We start from the raw sequence: 23887 nt of genomic DNA, 5'->3' as shown, positions 1-23887 counted from the left end.
CAATCTAACACAGAATCACAGTGCGACTCTTTCTTGTTGAGCACTCTCACCCAAGAAAGTAGCCACCAGTTTCTAGCTGGATTTCTCGCTTTCGTTTCGTTTCAAAGTATTGTTACAGACAGATTAACAGAAGTACAAAAAGCAGTCTTCAATCTTGATCAGTGTTCTTCTCACGAATTTGGATATTCAAAGATTGTTCATGAGAACTTTTTCTTTTTCTCTCAAGATCACTTTTCAAGCTCTTTTATTGATTGTTGATAATCTTTTGATCTTGATCTGAAACGCAATATCAGATTGTTAGCAAAGTGTATTGTGATCTGTTATTGAAGTTATCTTGAGTTCTTAGAAATATGAAAATTATGATCAAGGTTCTTAGATAAAAAGATTGAAAGACAGTTTATATAGTTTCAGAAAAACAACTACTAAATCGATTCACCAATCGATTTATTAAAGTTATAAAACATGTCTAATCGATTTGCCAATCGATTATCGCGAGTCTTGTTTTTCTTTAATCTTGAAACTACATAAACTAATCGATTTACCAATCGATTCTTTTAAAACACTTTTCAGAATAAATCGATTCACAAATATGCATAATCGATTTGGCCACAAACTGGGAGTTCACTGAGATATCAAAACATTGTTTCAATCGATTTCCCAATCGATTGTGTTTCAAAAAGTTCTTTCAATCGATTCCCCAATCGATTGTGTTTAAGTCAGTGACTCAGCTATTTTGATGTTAGTCGATGTGCCAGTCGATTTGGTATTTGTTTTCTGAAAAGTTCTTACCTGGTGTTTAGTTCAATCGATTTCCCAATCGATTGCAACCAAACTTAACTTGATTGAAATATCACACAATAGATTGTCCAATCGATTGTTTTAGTCAAGGCTTAAGTTCCTTTTGAAATTTTATTTAGGCAATCGATTTCCTAGTGCCCTGTGACTTCCCAATCGATTTGCCAGTCGATTAGTTTCAATCAGTTTTCATTTTGTGATATGTACAATCGATTTGTCAATCGATTAACCTGTAAATCAGGTTGCCACTGACTTGTTCAATTTTCAATTCTAATTTAGTCAGTCGATTTCCCAATCGATTATACAATCACAAACATATACTTATCCTTACACCCTTGTTATAAAATCGATTTCCCAATCGATTTAACCAGTGAATAATCAACTTTTGTTGATTTCTTGTGTTCCAAGCAATATGTTCCAAGTGTGTAGGATTGGATTGTTGTTCCTGAAATCTTGCTCAATTCAAATGTTAGATTTATCATATTATGTATGAATTATTGTATGTTTTTTAATTATGTCAAAATTAGGATTCAAAGGACTAAAGTCCAACAAGTGTTTCTTGTGGAACGTGGTGCAAAATGACCTGTGCATGGATAGTTCGTGATGACCAAAAAAATAATGGTTTTTCTTATGTCCTTGGAAAGTGTAGCATCACATCAGAGGAGTTTAGATTGTTATTTGAGGTGTTCAGATTGTTGTTAGTCACAATATCATTAGAATTGACATTATGTTTGTTGACTTAAAGATTACGTTATGTAATTAAAGTTGGGTGTGCCCATTGTAATGCTTGCCACATCCCCAAAGCCTAGAAATGCCTATATATTGCTATTCTCTAAAATTATGAAGAAAATTCGATATGTTTTTACGAATTTGACTATCAACGAGTTTATTTAATTTTACTTTTGTCAACAATAAATAATTAAGAATATTGTGGTTATCTATTTGTGTCTCTCCTATTACTTGGTCACAAATTAAGATTCCTTTCAAAATGTCTTAATCAAAATATATGTTAGGATGATCCTTTTCTGACCATTTGTGGTAATGTTCTTCTATAATGTAGGGCTATTTATGTATTTGAAAGTACACCTTCTCTAACTTATTCACTTGCGCAATGCTTGAAAATGGCATGAATATGGGAATTTGGGTTTCTTGATGTCTACTATAGTGTAGTCAACATATCTAGATCGTCAAATTAAAATTAAAAAATTCCAAATATTAAGGTTAGATTATATTTATTTCTAAACTTAAAATATGATATTGAAATCTTAGTCGTCCAATTTTAATTGGACGGTTCTGATGTTGCTCAATGCACTGCAGCCAGATGGGCACTATTGCATGAAGTCTCTATCCATAAATAGGGATGTCAACTTATATCTACAAGTGGAGATCTATGTAGAGAGTATCCTATTTGAGGTTGAATGGGCAGAGAGTTTATTCCTAGGGGGATGAGGTTGAGGGAGAAAACCACCCCCCCGAGAATGATATGGGGATTGAGACGCGGATCATACCCCACATCCCACAGAGACCTCATCCCCAAACCATTTACTAAAATACAATTTTTATACCTAAATATTCAGGTATTTTTTATGTTATGTTTACTTGTCCTTTCATATGATATGTTTATAAATTAATTTTTTGTGTTTTTTATTGTCATAATTTTTCATTCGTTTTATGGTTAAATTTTTTATGATTAATTTGATTGAAAAAAAAATGATTATATAGTTATGTTGATGGGTTGCCACGGAGAAAAAACTTTTTACGATGTAGATTGGGGACAAAAATGAGGATATTTTGAGTGATATGGATGTGAAGCGAGATTATTGCATTTTAACCTTGTTACATTTCGATATTAGATCGATTGTTATACATCCAATGTAACAAGTAAGACGGTGGTAAATTTGTTATTATAGTAAACTTTGTTAGATCTGTTTTAATTGAATTATTCTAACATACATATTAAAAAAAACGCAAAAATTAAAAGCAGTGACAAATTTGTTATTATAAAAAAATTTGTTAGATCTGTTATATTAGACCGTTCTAACAAATATTTTATCAAAAATAAAAAATTCCCCTAAGTTAACCAAAAAAATAGAAAAACACACGCCAACACAAATCCTTCTGCGCGAGCTTCATCCTTCATCGTTCAGCATGAACTCATCATTCACCCTTCAGCATTTTCATCCTTCAACCTTCAGCCTTCATCCTTCAAAGCTAACTCATCTTTCATCCTTCAACACGAATCGGATGAACTTCATCCTTCAGTGCGAACTCATATGAACTTCAACTTTCAGTCTTCTTAAATTTTGTTTTCACTCCCTCGTTCACAATCAACAGGTACATTTTGTTTTCCGCTAAATTATGTTTTCACTCTCTCCTTTACCATCAACACGTAAATTTGTATTTCCCTAGGTTCTGTTTTCACTCATGCACGAACTCTGCAGCCTTTAGCGCTGATGACAAATTGGTCGAGCGCAACGTTTTTCTACTTCTGCACTGACGACGAATTTTCTTTATCTTCCTCTTCCATTTTTCAAGAAGCGTTTATGTCGAGAAGTGTCAATTTCTTTCACCGTCGAGAAATGTGTGAGCAAGGGTTTGTTGCTTTCTTCGATATTTTTCTAATAATTCTTATTTCTTACTTAACAATCTAAAATTGTTTCACTGTTAATTGTTCTTATTATTAATCTTAGATTAATAATTTTTCTTATTATTAATACTTAATCTAAATTTGCAGAGGATGGAACAATTACTGAGAATTATTTGCAGCAAGTGAATGCGACATAAGAAGAACATCAATTAGAAAAAGAACTACATGCGCGAATGCCTTATAGAATCGAGCTTGTCGGTGTGGTTTGTGATGGCTATCTTGTAGTTATTAGAGGCATTAGGTGTTCTTGTAGATTCAACTATATTAGTGATTTTGTTGTGTGATTTTTTGTTATGATATAGTTAACACTTTCTACTGGAATTTTATTAACATGAGAGCTATTATAACAGGAAGAGCAGTGAGGGTGAATTCACAATTGAAATCTCATAAAATATTTCCTAATGCATTTCCAAGTTATTGCAAACTTGTTGATAACTATGGTTTGGTTTCAAATGATTAGTGTGCATGCTTGTAAAAATAAGGGTACATCTTGGAACTTGTTTATAGCTTATAGTTTATTGTTGGATTTTATCACTAATTTAGGGTTGACAAGGAACTTGTGGACCAGAAAAGATATCTCGAAGACTCTTGCAAACCAAAATCTGTGAACCATTACTTTAATATCAAGTGTGATTTCTTGAATTGTATAATTATTAGCTGGATCGTTTGAAGTTGAGTTTTATTCTTAATGTAGTCAAGTTTTTTTGTTTTATATTTTGTATTTTTGCTGATGGATGATATATTATATATTTTGCTCAACTCAAAACACAACAACACATAATTGGAGAAAGATGAGGCATTGGGTTCTCCATAGTCTTCTTGACATCATCTATTAGTGGTTAATGCATCATTAGATTGTCAATGGAGAAAAAGAAGCATAACAATAGTAATGATTAGTAATGGACAGTGAGAGTCTTTGTTTAACAAATATTGGGTTGCTCAAGGGAAAAAAAATCATATAGGATGGGGGGAGTGCACGGGATGAGAAGTTAAGGAAGAACTGGCATGCTTGGCTCAAGCAATATTTGTTGCTATGCAGTGTTAAAATGTATGTTTTAATCATATAGTTGTATTAATTGAAGTAGATAAATATGCAAAGTAATAGATTTATGGAAGTCACAATGATTTTTTTCGTTTGGTTCTCTCTTATTTTATCTTATCTCATCTTTCAGAAAATACACTAAAGCCCTTGCACACCGTGTAAGGTTCAGTGGGCATCATGACGATGCAAATACCATAATTATGAAAATCTATGGTAGTGCTCTTACAAATTCAAGTAAAACAGAGTTTAGAAGTTTGGTTAGGACCTATGAGAGTTTCTTTCAGTTCGCCTTCTATGGAAGTGTAGGTATTTCTAATAGGGATGACAATGGGTAGGTACTATAATACCCGTCCCCAAACTCGTGCTCGTACCCTCTTGGGTATCAATTTTAATAAATGTATTCTTACCCTCTGGGTACCTAAGTGCCCGTACCCATACACGTTACCCATGCTTTAACTAAAATATATCGATAATATAAATTATATTGTTGTGATTAAATTTAAAATTTATTCAAATACTTTAAATCAAATCATAAAATATTATAAAACAAGATATTTTCTAATTCAACATTTCAAACGAACATTCGTTACAATACACATTCTAATATTCATAATAATGCTTTATGAAGTTGCAAGTCTTACGATAATATTATTCGATCTGTAAAAACAATTGATAGGAAGTTGCAAGTATAATTATAAAGTCATGATTAATAAGACATAACTATTAGTTATAAAGTCACAATTATTTACATATTTATCATAATCAAATTCTTAAAAAATTTACAAACATTTATCTTTCAATTATAAATATTGTAGTGGTCCAATGATACTAATAGATGTTAAAACATAAGAGAAAACAATTAATTAAATTAAACATTAATATAATAAATAAATAAATAATGTATTTATATAAATGCGGGTGCGCGGCGGGGTGGGTATTATAGTACCCGTACCCGCACCCATACCCGCTTAATTTTGCGGGTAATTATCTGTCCTCGTGCCCAAACCCATTATGTGGGTTTTTACCCTACCCAGTGTAGGTTTTTTTTTTTGCGAGTATCCATTGAGTCTAGGTCTAATTGTCATCCCTAATTTCTAATGTGTTTCGCTTTGAGATCAAATCTTTGTTGGCATTGAGCTCTCTTAGGAAACGTGTTTCAAAAAACCATTATATTTTTTAGGCTCTTTACATATTGTGCAATTGGTGACTATTGGTACAAATAGATTTCATCATTATGTGGTGACTATTCATAATCTTTTAGCGAAAAATTAGAACATTAGCTTACACCATATTATACTAGAAGGAAACTAATGTGCAGATTTATAGCAAATGAGTTATATCATTACATGTATATGTAGGTCCAGTTAGAGTCATGGAAAAAAAATTAGCAGTAAGAGGAGTTTATTATATATGGTGGAGGATAGAATTATGGGGTATCTAAAAACATTCATTGAATTAGGGTCTATTTGATTTGGTTTTTAAAAATTTAAAAGGAAAAAACTTGTTTGAATGTATAGTTTTGCAATATAATTTTTAAAAACAATTTTCAAAATAATTGTATTTAAAGTGAAAAAAAAGCAACACAGATGATATATATTTTCCTTTTTCTTATTCGTTTTTTTACACTTGAGTACAAAATCGAAAATACACAAAACATATGTTTTTATTAATTACAAAATCGTAATATTTTACAAATCAAATTTTCCAAAAGAACACGGGAAAGATGCATGCATGAAATGCACACATAAACCATATTCATCTTTAATATACTATCAAATAAATTTTTATTTTATTTTCATCTTTAATATGAAATAATATAGATTTTAAGAATATAATTACCAAACAGATATTATAGTCCCCTGTAGGAGCTTCACTATGTGGACCAAAGAATTATTCATTCCTCTCTATTTCCTATAATAATTTGCAAGCTTTTTTTTTTTTTTGAACTCTGTGTACCACAAAATAATTAATGACAACATTCAAAATTTTTTTTTGAACTGATCTATTTTACTTAAACTTTAAAGCTTCTGCATAAGAAAACAGTTAATGGGATTTTTGTAAAAGCAACTATGTGGCAATACTTAGATTATAGATATTGTGCAAAACCAACTATGTGGCAATACTTAGATTATAGATATTGTGCAGAGAAGAATCCTTGAGCATTAAGGAATAGTTATTAGCCAAGAAATGATACAAAAAAATGATTCGTTGCATCCATCCAATACAAAGGATATCTCTTTTGACCTCATCACTTTGATGAGCATGATGGAATGGGAAAACATCTATAGAGAAGAAACCAAAGTGGGAAAAGAGGAGTTGCGGCTTCTAACATTCAACTCAAAATGAAAAAGTTCAGGTTGCATCAATAGAATTGTAAATTAGATGTTTTTTCAATTTTTTGCCAATATAAATAGATGACTTGTTCTTTATTTTGAGCTAGCCGCCACTAGTTATATATATATAAACACCATTAAATTGTTAAAAAAAATACAGTTTGTTGGTAATATATAATCGATACAAATTTCATTAATTAAAACCAAAATAAAATGAGATTTCAAACATTCCTAAATTATCCATTCATCGTGAAATTTGGTGACAATGTTAATTTCAACTCTCTTTACATATCCATTCATCCTAGTCAGTTGTTTCATTAGCCTCCCAAACTTCTCAAAGGAAAGTGTACAAAAATTCCTAAATTATTTATTTCTAGCACAATTTATATCATATATTTCCTTCATAAAGAATACAATATGTGCATAAGAAAAGCTACAAAGGTTACATGTAAAAACGTGTAGAGAATCCTTATCTCGGAGCTACTGGCACTTGATCGTTTTGTTCTTGGATTTATGTTTTTATCCTTGCTCTGGGTCATAGAGATGTTGACAGGCATAGAACCTAAAAAGAGTTTTCAATTGTAAGACATCTTGAAGGAACGGATATTTCTTGCAAGAAAAAACAATTCAAATGATGAACTTACAATTATAGTCGGTCCATCCTATGCGCCGATTATCCAAGTCATAAACAATTATCCTATCTTTTAAGACAAGATCTGTGTAAGATACAATCATACTTGTTAATTTATTATTACCATACTTGCATGTAAAGGATAATTTATGATTAACTTACTTGAGCATATATAATACATGATTAAGATACTTGAGCATAGTACATTGGCTTCTTTTTGGAAATCAGATTGTGGTAACAAACGGAGAGCAAACATAAATTTAAATATATAACGAAATCAAGTTGAATGATGATAATTAGAATCTAATCATTATCATCATGTGTTTTCCATTATCAACATATCCATTAAGACATTTCTAGAAGTTTTTATCATTTACAAAAATTTCCATTTAATAATAAAATGAGAAAATTCTATTTATTTATTTTTCCAATTCCTAGCAGCGTTCATAGTCTGTTTAAATTTGTCTACCATCTTACCTCCTAATATTGAGGGTCCACCTTGTGTTTTTTGAAAACCTATGCACCACGTTGAAGCGTACTGTTAAAGCATATTTTTACATCAGTGACAAACAATTCCAAAGAACGAGTTACTTGTATGCAAGAATATAACCAAAGCATTAACAAAAATACGTCAATGCATACCATGAAATCATTACGCACAAGGTATTGTGCTGGTTTTAAAACCATGGACGCTCCACCCGCAAAGTTAAAACTGACCGAAGGAAAAATATCTATACTGAATATGTAACAAACACAATATTTAATGAGATAATCCGAAATCCTAATAGAACAAACACTTTTTTCATATGACGCATATAAAGATCTTCATAACAAATATTATATTTGTGATTACCTAGGTGAAACCAGATAGCAAGGACTTCCTTCTGAAATTGCGGGGCTGCCAAGTTGTGACACAGCAGTAGTTATCTACATATTCATTTAAAAACTAAACATCAATATATGTTAGATAAAAACATTCATAAAATATGAGAGAAATAAGCAAACCCCCTTTTATGAAAATTAATAAAAATTATATAAAAAGATTAAACCTCAAGACGGTATTTAATTTAAAATATTGAAGACATACAAGTCTATATTAAATCATATTAAGATTTTAAACAAAAAAGAATTATCGACTAGATCAATGAATGGTTCAAAATCTATCTATATCCAACATAATAATATTTAATATCAGTCAATAAGACAGGAACGTGAGAATCCATATTAACTCAATGGAAAAATATCAAGTGATTTTAGGAAATAGACAAAACATGAGACTAGCAAACCAAAGAGTAAGAGCATATCCACATTATTTTCTCACAATGATGATTCCTTGTCATAGAATAGGCAAAAGAGAATAATATGCCCAACAAAGTTGAATATTGCAAATTTTGAGCGGGGTACAAGAAATCTTACTGCATTAACAAGTGGATCGTAAGCTTCTTGAATAAGATAAGCCAAGGTTGTACCACTGTCAAGTACAGTTCCTTGGTGGTAAGATGGTGCAAATACAGCTGGATTAATTGAAAGAAGATTCCCCTTAACAGAAATGCTTTGGAGAATTAAGGTGTAATGAAGCCTGAGATTTAATTAAAAAGGAAAATACTAGTCAATTAATTATACTGCAAAATATCACCTTAAGACAGTAAGCAAATACAAGAAAAAAACAACACAAGAAGCATTTAAACTGATTCTTAACAATATCACCTTTTACATTCAATTAAATAAAAATATTTTAAAATGCTTATCCATTGCTATGTTGATTCAAACATAAAAAGGGTGTACCATGTGATGAAACTTTGTGGATGAAAAAATATAACTAAACTGATGGGGAAAGAAATGAACCACAAACTGAGGAAAGAAAATGGGAAAAGCAATGCAGAAGAGAACATACTGTGATGGGACAATTGGACTGTAAACAATATTGGGCTCCAAAATTTTGCCAATAACTAGAATTCCTCCTCCATTGTCATCTCCTTTCAAACAGTGAGAGAAAATTTTGGGTGTTTTCCCTTGTGATGATAATTGTGATACAACTGATACATCACCAGGGCCAAACCCAAAGATTCCATCAAACGCTCTAAACGTCTGGGTCAAAAGACCAAATCGATAGGTGCTACACCTATTTCCAAAACAACCATCCAATAAAGTTTACCAAAATCCATATTAATCAGTATTAACAAAAACACGAGAATGAAAGAAAAAACTACAAGAAAAGATAGGCAAATCCCACTATTTACAAGTTCTCCATTTTATTAAAAAACCAACCTATTGACAAAACATGCATTACGAATTTAATTCCACTCTTCTCTCCCAACATTCTCTCTGATTTTCAATCCTACCAAGCATGTCCAAGAGTTACCTCTACAAGGATAGGCTCCCTTGACCCACCTATCCAGGTCTAATTTCTATATGTTACGAATCCCACAAAACATACAAAAAATACATATTAATCCAAAATAAATAAGAATAGGAGTTTCTCACCCAAAAAGAATAGTGGCTGAAGTGTTGACACTAGTCGGAGAAGACTGCCCGATGATCGTGCCAAAATACATGTCATCAGAGAGATAAACACCGGAGGTTGCACTCTGATCTTGAAACTGAAAAATGTAGCTGCACTTATTATCCTTAACCTTAGGAGAGCATCGAACATGCGCACCTTGAACCTCGAAAGGGCATATTTGGTCTGAGCAATGTACTACTGCAGCTGTAGATGAACTAGTTGCGTCAAAAAAACTGGGCTCAATCTGTAAACAATACAACGCAACAAGCAACAGATGTTAAGCTCCAAATCTAAACCTTGGTTCCCAAGGCAACAAAATACACACTACACTACAAGTATGTGTATAGTAAAAAAGCAATGATGGAAATTGAAAAACCAGACCCCAAGTCCACTGGAATGAGGGCAACCAGTACAAGGATTACAGTTAACCCATAGAGCGTCACTTCCAGTGTCAATCTGAACCGTAAACTCCCTTGGTGGAGATCCAAGCTTTACTTTTGTGGTATAGAGACTGAAGAAACAAACCAACAATAGTATTAATTAAATCTCACTGTCACGGATAAAAATAAAATGAAATTCAATTATGTACAATATAAGAAATGCATGACAGAGCATACCAGAAAATGAAAAGAACAAGGAAATAAGAAATAAATGGAGTATACGAGAAAGAGGATTAGCCTTACCCAAAGGAGTGTGGATCAGCGATCCCTTGGACTGGGAAGTTGACGCCAACGCCACCCAAGATTCTTGAGTGGCGAACTCTGTCGCGAGCTATCAATGTCTCAATCTTAACGCGGTGGTTAAGTGGAATGACCCGTTTAAGAGGAAGGTAAGTGGTGCACACAATTGGTGCCGCAATGCTGGCCAACAACAGCAGTGTAATGTAGATGAACTGCATTTTTGTTTATGGTTATTTCTTGTCTAATGGGGATGGTGGTGGAATAGGTGAAGTGAAAATTGAAATATAAATAGAATAGAGAAAGAGAGAATGATAGTGCAACGAGGGTGTTATGAGAATGATTATTGACATTGATCTATGTTCTATTTATACACTACCTAGCCACATGAATGAAGCAAAGAAAATAAACGAAAATATAAAGAATAAGTAGATCACCTTTAGGTTTGCAAATCAGCATATCACTAACTTGTTGTTGTTCTTCCTCTTTGAATTAAAGACAAACACCTTCAATGGTGTGTCACCTTTGCAGGTCAGCATTGCATCAATTATTGACATTCTTTGTAATAAATTAACTACAAAGAGAGTGTGATACATTTGTTAGAGCAATTGAAGATTCTGATAAAATTAGCAATTAAGGACAAAGGCTCACCGTTGCAATTGCATTTACATATCAGCCAATTAATAAAAATGGAAACCACTACAAAAGCAATTTGTGAAAGTAGATATTCGAAATGAGCACGTGGAAGGTATGTATCAAAACCCTAAAACCAATTCAATCCCCAATCTTGTACGTGAGAGTGGGAGAGTGAGTGAGAGTGAGAGAGAGTGAGGGTGAGAGTGAGTGAGAGTGAGAGAGAGTGAGGGTGAGGGTGAACGACGAGAGTGAAGCGTGAGGCGGCGAAAAGCACTTTAACTTCAAATAATGCAATAAATATTAAATTCCCTCTCAATTTTCAAGAGATCCACTTTAACTTGGCGGTACAATGAACTTAAGAAAAAACAAGTTATAAAAAAAGTTATTGAATTCCCACTCCTTTCAATTGAATCAATACTTTTGAATCACGTTTCCATTAGATATTAAGTATGTTACCAAGATAAAATAGTAGTAATAATTAATGTATAAGAAATTTTACTTCTATCGAATATGAAGTCATTCATAAGAAATTCTATTTATGTAATATAGACTTAATTATAGTTTTAATCTCTTTATTATTATAAATTAAAGAAATTAATCTCTTTATTTTAAAAGTCGAGAATTTTAGTCTCTCATTCAAAAAATTTAACTAAAAAATAATAATTTATCTTATTTTTAATGATTTGATATACAATTTTATGATATAGAACCATCTAAATGTATTAATTACTCATATGTCATTGATTAAATTAAAAATGTGAAGAAAAAAAAATAAATATATTTTGTTAAATCATACTAAAATTTGAGAGTAAATGAACAACGTGAAAACAAGGGTAAGACTACTAAATCAATCGTTTTAAACTTTTATGAAAAATAAAAATTTTACTTTATTAAAATGCCTTAAAAAAACAATTTTACTTAATAAAAAGTCTAATATTTTAATATTTTTAAAATTAAAACATATAATTTGTTTTCTTTTAAATTTAATATTATCTCAATAATATTAAATCAATTAAAAAAATTATTATATGACATTAATTATATTAATTTTGTGATATCATATTACATTTACTTTTAAGTCTTCAAATGTGTTAGGCCAACATTAATTGAATATAGTCGCAAAGTTTTATAAATAATATCGTTATTGTGGGAACAATCATAGACTATATATATGTTATTTAGCGAAACAATTACTACATATATATACAAAATACATGACTAAGATGGTCAAGGCGGAATATGCCAAATGTGAATATCATTGAAGCAACAAACATAACATTTGGTCAAGAAATCCAGTTAAATAAATACTTCAACGTACAACAATAAAATAAAAAAATTAGGATGACCGTTATAGATTCAATAAATATGAATTTGAATAGTAATTGATTGGTCAAAATAATTCATTAATCAATTTAAAATCTATTAGAAGTTCTTAAAAACAATTTATCAATTATCTTAGTTTCACTTTATGGATATCTATCCAATCTATTTAATTACTTTTTTAGTATATGATTAAAGTGTTATAATGTATTGCAAGTGATGTTTTAAATTGATTGGGAGGAATATATTGCAAATTAAAATAGTGTCAATCAGGTAAAAAATTATTTTTAATGTGCTTGAGTTATTTTAGTGTTTGATTGGAATCAAATTGATGAAATTTTTTGGGCTCCTTTTGTAAAATGAAAATGGTTGTTTTTACGAAAAAGTTGTGTACAAACTGTCAACAACTTATTATGATTGGTCAACCTTTTATAGAATTACATTAAAAACCAAACTTACTCATTTCTCTTACTTTTTAAATCTTGAACATACATGTATTTGTTATTTTTGTTTGTAAATCTTTCGTGTTACGTACCATTACTCTTTATAAAAATGTCAAATTGTGTATTTCTATTCCCATTAAAAACAGGGAAATTATAGTAGATGTGTTTATAATTTTCAATAAAAATAAATTTAATTAACATGTTTTGTCATTATTTTAATTACTATCAATGATAAATTTCAAAATTGAAACTATGTCAATGACGTTGGAAATTGTATATAATATAGTTGATATATGTTGGTGATTTATTGAAATCACACCAATGAAATTTTTATGTTTGATAAGGAATAAATTACAAATTGAAACAATTTCAATGTTAGTCACATTGGAAATTGGTTTCAAATGCTTGTTTCAGTTTTTTTTTTTTATTTAAAATAAATGTGCTTGATTCATATTGGTGCTTTAATTAAAAATAAATTATTCAATTTTTATTGTTTCTATTGAAAAAAAAAAATCAAAATGGTGTATTCCCATTAAAAAGAGGTAAATTATGGAGATGTTTGTAACCGCAAATATAAAGTAAAACTAATAAATATATTATGTTTAATTATCTTAATTATAATTATTTTATTAAATATTCTTATGGCAAATGATAATTTGTGATAGGAAATGTGTCATATTTTAGGATGAGAGGTATCGAGATAATTTAGTAGTAATATAATCAATTGAGATGCATTGAGAATAATTTGTTAATAACATAATCAATATAATTCTTATTTTATTTATAAATAAGACAGATATCCAAAATTATAATTAAATAAAAAGTTGTTATAGTTAATTTAAAGTGAATACACCTTAATTTAGACAAAGTCAATAGATCTCAAAGTGTAACAACTCGCTTAATTAAAATTTGATTAAAATAAAGATTTATTTAACTATTAATATATTAATCTAAATATAAAGAATTTTAGTTAAAATATAAATGGACAAAAGGTAAAATGAAAAATGTCTAAGGGGAAAATTTCCACTCATTTCTCACTTATTTCCATTCTAGGAAAAAAATTGGGAATAATCTTTTTTTTCCCCTCATTTCCTTCCCGTAGTTGAACTTGATAGAACACCCAAAAACATTAAGGTTCATTATCTCTTCCAACCCTCCATTTTTTCAATATCTTCAAAATATAAAAGCTTATCTAAGTCCCTCAGATCTGCCTAGAAGCATTGCATGCAAGATCCTACCTCTCCATCTTCAAGAATCAACCAAGAGTAGTGGAGCAAGGAAAGAATGAACCAGCAAAGGGGAATTTAAGAACTACTAGAACCAACTCATTCTCCAATTAATGCAAATTTCAAAGGACAACTCTTAGAAATATTGAGTTATTTTATATTAAAATTTATTTAGCATGAGGGTTCTTTAGTTAATTCAATCTAAATTCTTCATTAATTATGAAATTATTTTCTAGGCTAAATCTGGTTTAATGTAAATCTGAGAATGAAAAGAAATGGATCTAATAATTAAATAACAGATAGGATGGTTGGTCGCAGCCGACGGCGGAGCTCTGACAACCTCCAGGGACGGGGAAGCTCCGACAAGTTTCTCGATGGTGGCCGATAGAACTCGACGACTAACGGCGTACGCAACATAACTCATTTAAATTCCATAAAATATTGATTTTTTTTTAAATTATAGAACAATAAACTTTTTTAATTAATAAAAATAGTATTTTTTAAACAATTATAATAATATTTATCAAAGATATCTATTTTATAATAAATAAATATAATCTTTTAGATTTAGTTTAAAAGCATATGTAATCCCCTTAAAAGATAGTTTTATGTTTAAATTCTAATAAAAGCACACAACTACAATTACAAACATAATGATGGAGGGAGCGAGTGACATATATAAATAGTGAATTTTATCATTTAACAGTTAAATTCCTCATAAAAATGTGAATTTTTAAAAATATTTACAAGATAAAGAGAATCATTTTGTCACGGATGTTCATATATAAATAGTGACAAAATTTCGTCATAAAAATAAATTATTGTCTATATTATTAAATAAAATAATATGTCTCAAATTCAAAATTAAAATTTTGCATTATGTATGAATATATTTACTATTTTATCTAAAAAAGATATTACCCAAAATATTTAGAAATACAAGTTAATAGCAATACTTCGATTTTAAAAGAAGAAAAAAACGATGAATTTATAGATGAAAAAAATAAAAATAACAATAATAAGATTAAAATATACCTTTAATTATTTATGTTTAGTTTAATATTTATTTATGTCTTTTAATTTATTTTTATTTGATCATTTAAATTACATTCAATTTAGATTGTTTGTCTTTAAAATATATTAAATTACACATATAATCTTTTAAGTTGAAGATTTTTTTTAAATTATTATTATAAAATATTAAGATATAATTAAAATATCGTCATGAGTTGAGTATACACATTACTTTACATGTCAAGTAAGTTAAAGATATATATGTGGATAATAATTTATTAAGCATGTCTTATTAAAATCAACCCATTTCCATTTAGTAGTTGTTATAGTGAGAGGAAGTGAGTTATTTTGTGATATCCAATCAAGATTTTTGATGGAATTAAAAAGTACTTATTGTCAATGTAAAATAATTATACACTGATATTTAATAAAAATTTAATATTTTATCACATTAATTTACCTTTAATATGATTATTTTAAAACTAATAATAAAATATAGAAATATAGTGGTTTTTTGTTGGATGTTATTATTAAATATTAAGATTTCAAGAGATAATTTTTGTATAAAAAAGTCTTGTGAAATTTAAAAGAGTTACAAGATTTTAATGACCTTTAAATTTTAAAAGATTATCCAAATTTATAATTTGGATTTCAAAAGACTTTTATCATATGAATTTATAGAATTTGAAATTTTTTTACGGATTTATAAGATTTCTAAAGATTCAATGAATTTTAAACTCTTATTGGAAAAGAATTATAACTATATAGTCTCTAACACAATATTTTCAAATTTTTTTTATTTGTGAAACTTTAAATTTTATTCCTACAAAATTCAATTCCAAATATTTAAAATTAAGAAAATCATTATCGTTCTATCAACATATATAATCTTCTATGATGCATGGATAAATTAACAATTTATTTTCATTTTGATTATTGTTATTTTTATGTGCAATATTTTCATTGTTATCATCTCTATTACACTTTTTTTAAGGATCTATGAAGTAGAAAAATAATATTTTTAATTTAAAAGTAATTATCATGATATGCAATATCCTGAAGATTAATCATACTAGTCATTATTACCATCATCTCAATTAAATTTTTCATTGATGAATTGAAAAAAATATCAACTTATTTATATTTTAATAGTCATTAAGTTATCAATTACTCTAAAGCTTATATCCCAAGCTCAAATTGGAGTATTACACACACCTTAAAAATGGATTTTAAAGTTCATGTTCTACTATTTTTTCTTACCTATTAAATATACAACATATAAGTATAACAAGAATAAAAGTAATTATCATGATATGCAATATCTTCAAGATTAATCATACTAGTCATTATTACCATCATCTCAACGCCGTGATGATCGCTATCTCTTAAGGTAAGTTATCTTCCTTTAATATCTTTTCATTTTCTGAAATCAATTTTTACTGAAATCGAGTCTTACTGAAAAAGCCCCAATTTGTATTGAAAACCCTAACTTGGTTGTTGTTCATGTTCAATTAGGATAGTTAGGTACTGTGTTCATGTTTAACTGTTGCATTTTTATTGTTTATTTACATCTTGATATTAGGTATTGTGTTCAGTTTCATTGTTTATTTACATGTAGTTGTTATGTGAGTTAACTGTTGAATCTGAGAACTGATGGTGAGTCTGAGAGAACTTGGTTGCTGTTCATGTTCAATTAGGATAGTTAGGTATTGTGTTCATGTTTAACTGTTGATTTCTAGCATGTGTTAGTTCTTGTTCCATCTGATTAAGCCTAATCCTGCTTGATTCAAGTTGCTGAATATATGCCTGGAAAAATAGAATAGAATGAATGGACATATATATATAACTCATAAATAAAGATACCTATGAAAAATGCTTGATTCTGGCTGCCTCTCTATTCTGGCTGCCTCTCTATGAAAAATGCTTGATTCTGATATTTAGGAATATGGCAGATTTTATTACCGGAAAAAGGGAAGCAACTGAATTTGTGTGTGTATACATAGGCTATTTTGGGAAAGCATATACTTAACTTGGATGAGCTTTGTGGAGTTGCTTGTATTCTGTTTGTTTCGATTCAGATTCTTCTTTATGCATTCCTACCTCTATTTGTATTTTTTATACATATTCCTTTCTTCTATTTTGCTTAGGGTGTTTTGGACATCACAACAACAGAGGTAGCAGACTACATAGTTGGAGGCGTAATGGCTTGTGACAGTTCTCGCTTTGATGTTATAATAGAGAAGAAAATCCCCCTGGTCCTGAGTGTGGGAGCATTAGACATGGTTAACTTTGGAGCAAAAGATACCATACCACAGAATTTCCAGCAGAGAAATATATACGAACACAATAATCAGGTGACTAGGTGATGACTACACTACATGACTAAGGTGTTCTGTTTTGCTTTTGCTTGAAAACTACTCATATCTGCCATGATTACTATATCACTTTTATTACCCATATTGATCATATATTTCCCTCTATCCCACAACTTTGACCAAAGCAAGATTTATCAGTGATGTTATATTGGACTACTCAAAATGCATTTTATAATTCACTGGAATTAAAAATGTTTGACTTGTTGAAATGGCTGATTTTGTCGTGCTAATCTAATAAATCAGTTGATTCTCTTTCCAGGTTTCACTCATGCGAACAACAGTGGATGAGAACAGAAAATTTGCTGATTTCATAGCAAATAAACTGAACAGTTCATCTTCTAAGATTTGTGTTTGCCTTCCAGAAAAAGGTATATCTGCTTTAGATGCACCAGGTAATCCTTTTTATGATCCAGAGGCAACTGATACTCTTCTCCACGAATTACAAAGGCTTATTCAGACTGATGATAATCGACAGGTATTTGTGAACTGTAAAGTTTCAATTTTGCTTGGGTTTTATTTTACTTGTTGCTAGGAAGACATTTTAAGGTCAAAAGTTTTGTACTGTGCAGGTAAAGGTGTATCCCCATCATATTAATGACCTTGAATTTGCAAATGCACTAGTTGATGCTTTTTTAGTGGTTAATGAACAAACTGGTAAAGATTCTACTCCTCCACCAGTAGCCATTCCTGAGTCTGTTGAACACTTCCATGAGGATTCTGTTTCAAATACATCAAGCTTTGGGACCATTGTCTATACACCTAGAGAATTCCCAGATGCAAAACCAGGTTCTCATTTCATTTAGATTTGCATTATGCTTTACTTATTCAAAATATTTTGTTAATGACAATTCTACATGTGAATAAATACTGATTTTCTAGTGATTTGGCAGTTCAAATAATATGCATATTCTTTTTCCAGGTCTCCAACAATGGCTACCACTTTGCAATAAATAGTTGTTTTTTCCTCATTATTCATGTTAATTTTTCTGTGAAATTTAATTAGTGTCGGGATGTTCGCCTGAAAAAATATCTACTCAATGCCAATAGCTTCTTTTTGTGTTAAATTTGGAAAAATAATTGGAAAACCAAGTAGGTTACATTACTCACGGACAATTCATGGATAAAATTATCAATATTAAATATAAAATATTAGACTTGTCACGGATGATCCGTGGGTAATGTAACCTACGACTTTTCCGTCGATAACTATCTACTATTTTACCTACGGCAAATCTATGAGTAACGTTACCCACGGAGACTCAGTGGGTCATATTACCCACGGACAATCCCTAGGTAAGTGTGTCCCACAGCTTGTCCGTCGGTAAATATTTTCCTACGAGCGATTTAGCTACGAACTCGTGTCCGTGGGTAATCCGTAGGTAATTTTACGTTACCTACGGATAGTCTGTGGGTAAAGATAAAATTTGCGGTAGGTAATAACAGTTTTTCTTGTAGTGAACTATATAGTCTCTAACACAATATTTTCAAATTTTTTTTATTTGTGAAACTTTAAATTTTATTCCTACAAAATTCAATTCCAAATATTTAAAATTAAGGAAATCATTATCGTTCTATCAACATATATAATCTTCTATGATGCATGGATAAATTAACAATTTATTTTCATTTTGATTATTGTTATTTTTATGTGCAATATTTTCATTGTTATCATCTCTATTACACTTTTTTTAAGGATCTATGAAGTAGAAAAATAATATTTTTAATTTAAAAGTAATTATCATGATATGCAATATCCTGAAGATTAATCATACTAGTCATTATTACCATCATCTCAATTAAATTTTTCATTGATGAATTGAAAAAAATATCAACTTATTTATATTTTAATAGTCATTAAGTTATCAATTACTCTAAAGCTTATATCCCAAGCTCAAATTGGAGTATTACACACACCTTAAAAATGGATTTTAAAGTTCATGTTCTACTATTTTTTCTTACCTATTACATATACAACATATAAGTATAACAAGAATAAAAGTAATTATCATGATATGCAATATCTTCAAGATTAATCATACTAGTCATTATTATCATCATCTCAATTAAATTTTTCATTGATGAATTAAAAAAGTTATCAACTTAATAGTCATTAAGTTATCAACTACTCTAAAGCTTATATCACAAACTCAAATTGGAGTATTACACACATCTTAAAAGTGGATTTTAAAATTCATGTTATACTATTTTTTCCTACCTATTACATATACAACATATATATAAGTATAACAAGAATAAAATAATATAAAGTTATTATATATATAATACGAGTAAAATAATATAAAGTTAATAGTCATATAAATAATTATAAGATAACATAACAGTTAAGTTACTGTCAATAAAAAAAAAAGAGTTTTGAGTGGATAAACGGTGAAAAATTTATTCTGAATAATTAATATTATTGTTGTAATGATTATTTAAAATATCATTTGGACATACCTTAAGAGTAAAAAGCTAACTAAATATTTTTTGAAAATGAGCAGAAGTGAAAAATAACTCATGTTGCACGAAGAGCACATAGGAGAAAGGAGAGAGTTAGAGGAAGAAGAGTGAAGTAAAATGCATTAATGAACCACGTTGAGAATGAAAAAATGTATACTAGAGAAGAAAATATAGAGAAGTTGGGAGAGTTAGAGGATTAGAGAATGAGGTAGGTTTGCAAGATTAGTTTAATCTAGGGATGGCAATGGGTATCCACAAATACAAATAGTATTGTTCTACTATTTACCGTTGGATAAAAATAATATTCGTACTCTATGTATATTTATACAGATATTCGTTTAATGCTTATTAGTGGATATCCATGGATATCATTTCATAAATAAACAACAACAAAAAGAAGTTGCAATTATGTAAAACTTTTTCCCTATTTTGTCGATACAAAAACATATTAACACATAAAAATATTAATACATTAACAAATAAATGAAATATATAACAAAATTTCATCATAAGAACTATTAATAAATTATTACATAAACAAAGAGTATTAAAACATGTCAATTTTACTAATTTATTAAGAGCAACGATATATATGTCTATGGATATCATGACATCCGATATATATGTCTATGGATATCATGACATCCGCTTTTGTATCTATTAACTAACAGGTAGTCATATTATTTGTGTATAATTGATATGTGAGTACTCGTTAAGCTATATGCCTCTATTAGTTGCAGATTTTATTCGTGGATACGATTCTTTTGTTATCCTTGTTGAATCGAGTCTTAGAATTAAAGTCATTTTAGTCTAATTTAGATTGATTGTTATTGTAGAGTTGAATTGAGTTGAGTGTTGTTGAAAATGTGAAATATGGTGAGAGAGACAAAGAGTAAATGAAAATAAAATAAAAAATGAGAATAAATGGAATTATCATGTTGTAGGAAAAAAAATATGCTAAAATTTCACTAAAAAATCTAACAAAATCTTATAAAATCCATTTTTAAAAATAATTTATTAAAATTTAAAATATTTTAAATACCACATAACTTTTTTGTAAGTTGTAAAAAAATTCAAATATTGAATATTACTAAATTTTTACATTTTGTTTAAAAAATTCTAAATAATTCTAATTGAATAAGGCAAGACTTATTTTCAATACATTAAAATTTTGGATTAAGTACCTCAATATTTTTTCATTAAAAAAATAAAATAAAATAAAAACTTTCAAAATCCTAATCCAATTACTAACTTTTTATAACATAGCTTCACACGCAACCACTTCACACGCAATAATTTTTATGTGGAATTTTTTTGCATGATTTAGTGAAATGGTGCCACTAAAAATACGTCAAAAGTTTTCTTTTATCATGCATAATAATAAAATAATGGTAACTGGTATGATAGCTACACACCAACAAAAATAAAACAGTGGTAAAGATGGCTAATGAATTTAGCTATATAATTTGGTAACACAATATTTTAGAAAGGGCTGGAATCAGCTAGTGTGCTTGATCATACGTTTTCTTAGTGCAATTCATCTAAACATAGTTAAATCGAATATAAATAAATGAATCATGAATATAATACTTTTAAGAAAAAATTTAATATTTTATATGTTTAATTTTAATTATAAAAAATATATATAAATCATGAAAGTTACTTTATGAATATTCGTATTTGTAGTATTTTTATAAAAAATTATTTATAGTAAAAATGACGATTTAACGGTCGTAAGAAAACTTTATTTCAATTATATATATATCTATATATATATATAAAAGAAAATGTTTGTAACTTTTTTTTGTCTCAATTAGAGAAAAAATGCACACATCCTAGCTTATGTTTAACCTAGTTTCCAAACACTTTTTCTTAGGGTGCTGCATAAAATAAATTGTTGATATGATACCTTTGCATTCTAGTGTATTATATTAAAAAGAAAAATCACTTTCATGCCCTTATTCTTTTTTCAAACTAAAAGCTTTTTCAAAATGAAAAATAAATAGAAGACATAAATCTTATCTAGTAAAAGAATTCTCAAATCATGCAAATTTTATGACCCTTAAAACAGAAATTATATAATACTATTGCTTCTTTTTACAAATTCTTTTTTATTTTTTCATTTTAGATATCACGTCCATAAAAAATTCATTTCCTTGTTACATATTAAAAAGAAATTTATCTCTCCTACAAATGAGTCTCACTATTTCCTAGAACTTCCTAATATAGGGTAATTTTTTAAATAAAATATTTAAAATATAGTATTTAATTAGTGTTGGACTTTATGATTTTTTTTTCTCTTCTTCTTAAATATTGGATTAGAGATAGAATATTTTCAATAATATACATATATATCATTTATTGAATCATTATATACGTAACATTATCATTGAATTTGGATATGAATCAATGTTAAAATTCTTAAAAAGAGTTTGTCATCAATTTAAATATCAAAAGACTAGAGAAATTATACTCAATAGTTCTATAGCAGATGAATTTAGATTCTCTATTTTTGAGTTGTTAAAGGTATAATAACTTTAGATAAATTTTGTGATAAAATAGGAAAGTGTGATAATGCTTATGTTGGAGGAAGAATCATCAAAGAGAAATAATAAAATATAGAGAAATATAAAGAAAATAGTTGGAAAAAAAAACATTTTATATATAGCGAAGAGTCATATTATCTGATTAAAGAAAATAACCCAACAAATTATTTATTATAATTTGATTAATAAATGTTATTGTATAGAATTATATAATACACGTTAAAAACATATAGATACGCAAGAACACTTATGACTTATGAGGTAGCATATTGAATTAGACTGAAGACATTATATTTTAATTATTTTTTCATTTCATAAAATCTCTGTGTAATTATATTATGTTTTAATTATTATTTTTCTTTACAACACTTTATTTAATTCACATATTTTGACAAATTGAGTTACTTATCAAAACAAATAATTTCTTAAAAGAATTTAAGGATAGTTTTAATTTTAATAGAAAATTTTAATACTTTTTAATTTAATTTTCACTAAATTAACCAATTATCAATAAGACGATTAAATTAAAAAGCTCTTATATTTATGTTAGTAGGGTGAAGACTCCACAAATTCTAACAAGATGAATGAGATAGGGACAACAATATTATCCATATCACAAATTATCACTTGGTAGTTTACTCAATCTATCATATATTATCTTTATTCCCATTCCACAATCTAGTCAACTTATTTAAAGCAATAATTGAACTTCCATTTTCTTCTTTTGTCTTTTTAGCACTTATTTTCATCTCGAATATCCTTTTCCTAATCTCTTTTCCTTTATCTGAGTTCATCAATTCCTTAACTCGGTACTCCAACTTATTTCCACTCACGAATCCATCTTTTGAATCGTTCAATTCCAAAGCCACCTTCATTTCTTCAACCAAAATCACTTTGTTCAGCTTTTGTTCTGCATACAAAGGCCACGTCAGCATAGGCACTCCTTCACAAACAGCCTCTAACACTGAGTTCCACCCGCAGTGAGTCACAAACCCACCAACTGAGTCATGACTCAGTATTTCACCTTGTGGGGCCCAATTTCTCACTATCATTCCCTTTTCCTTCGTTCTTTCTAAAAACCCTTCTGGCAACAACTCGTTTAAACTCAACTCATCTAACTCCAACTCACTCCTAACGACCCACAAAAATCTCTGCTCACTTTTCTCCAACCCAAAAGCAAACTCATTCAACTGAGCCTTAGAAAATCTCCCCATACTTCCAAAACATAGAAACACGACG

General features: G+C 28.9%; 2 protein-coding genes across 2 annotated transcripts in view; both read right to left on the bottom strand.

Annotated features, from left to right (window-relative positions):
* Nucleotides 1–7045: 7045 nt before the first annotated feature.
* Nucleotides 7046–14677, bottom strand: LOC101490598 (aspartic proteinase 36-like). Its single transcript, XM_012712357.3, has 12 exons — nt 14551–14677; nt 11422–11543; nt 10635–10843; nt 10333–10462; nt 9933–10195; nt 9343–9570; nt 8865–9027; nt 8302–8375; nt 8091–8184; nt 7926–7986; nt 7462–7533; nt 7046–7379 (listed from the first exon to the last, which is right to left on the bottom strand). Exons 1-12 carry the CDS (start codon nt 14675–14677, stop codon nt 7219–7221), a joined length of 1704 nt encoding a protein of 567 aa, XP_012567811.2. The 3' UTR covers nt 7046–7218.
* Nucleotides 14678–23167: 8490 nt separating this feature from the next.
* Nucleotides 23168–23887, bottom strand: part of LOC101489948 (UDP-glycosyltransferase 1) — a 2201-nt gene continuing 1481 nt past the window's right edge. The window contains exon 2 of the mRNA XM_073364675.1: nt 23168–23879. Within this exon, the coding sequence (XP_073220776.1) occupies nt 23296–23879 (584 nt within the window). The 3' untranslated portion in view covers nt 23168–23295. The remainder of the gene's footprint in view (nt 23880–23887) is intronic.

Source organism: Cicer arietinum, chromosome 8, assembly GCF_000331145.2.
Source record: "Cicer arietinum cultivar CDC Frontier isolate Library 1 chromosome 8, Cicar.CDCFrontier_v2.0, whole genome shotgun sequence".
Lineage (NCBI taxonomy): Eukaryota > Viridiplantae > Streptophyta > Magnoliopsida > Fabales > Fabaceae > Cicer > Cicer arietinum.
Note: the sequence above shows the minus strand (reverse complement) of the source record. Positions and strands in the feature narration are given on the sequence as shown.

Bases quoted from the DNA above. Each gene is read 5' to 3' on its own strand.
- LOC101490598 (XM_012712357.3), bottom strand. From the start codon at position 14,677: ATGAGTTATGTTGCGTACGCCGTTAGTCGTCGAGTTCTATCGGCCACC. The intron at 11,544-14,550 runs GTTATTTAATTA...CATTATTTGAAG, and splicing joins TGCGACCAACCATCCTATCT to TTAAAGTGCTTTTCGCCGCC. The intron at 8,376-8,864 runs GTAAGATTTCTT...ATGAATATGTAG, and splicing joins ACGATCCACTTGTTAATGCA to ATAACTACTGCTGTGTCACA.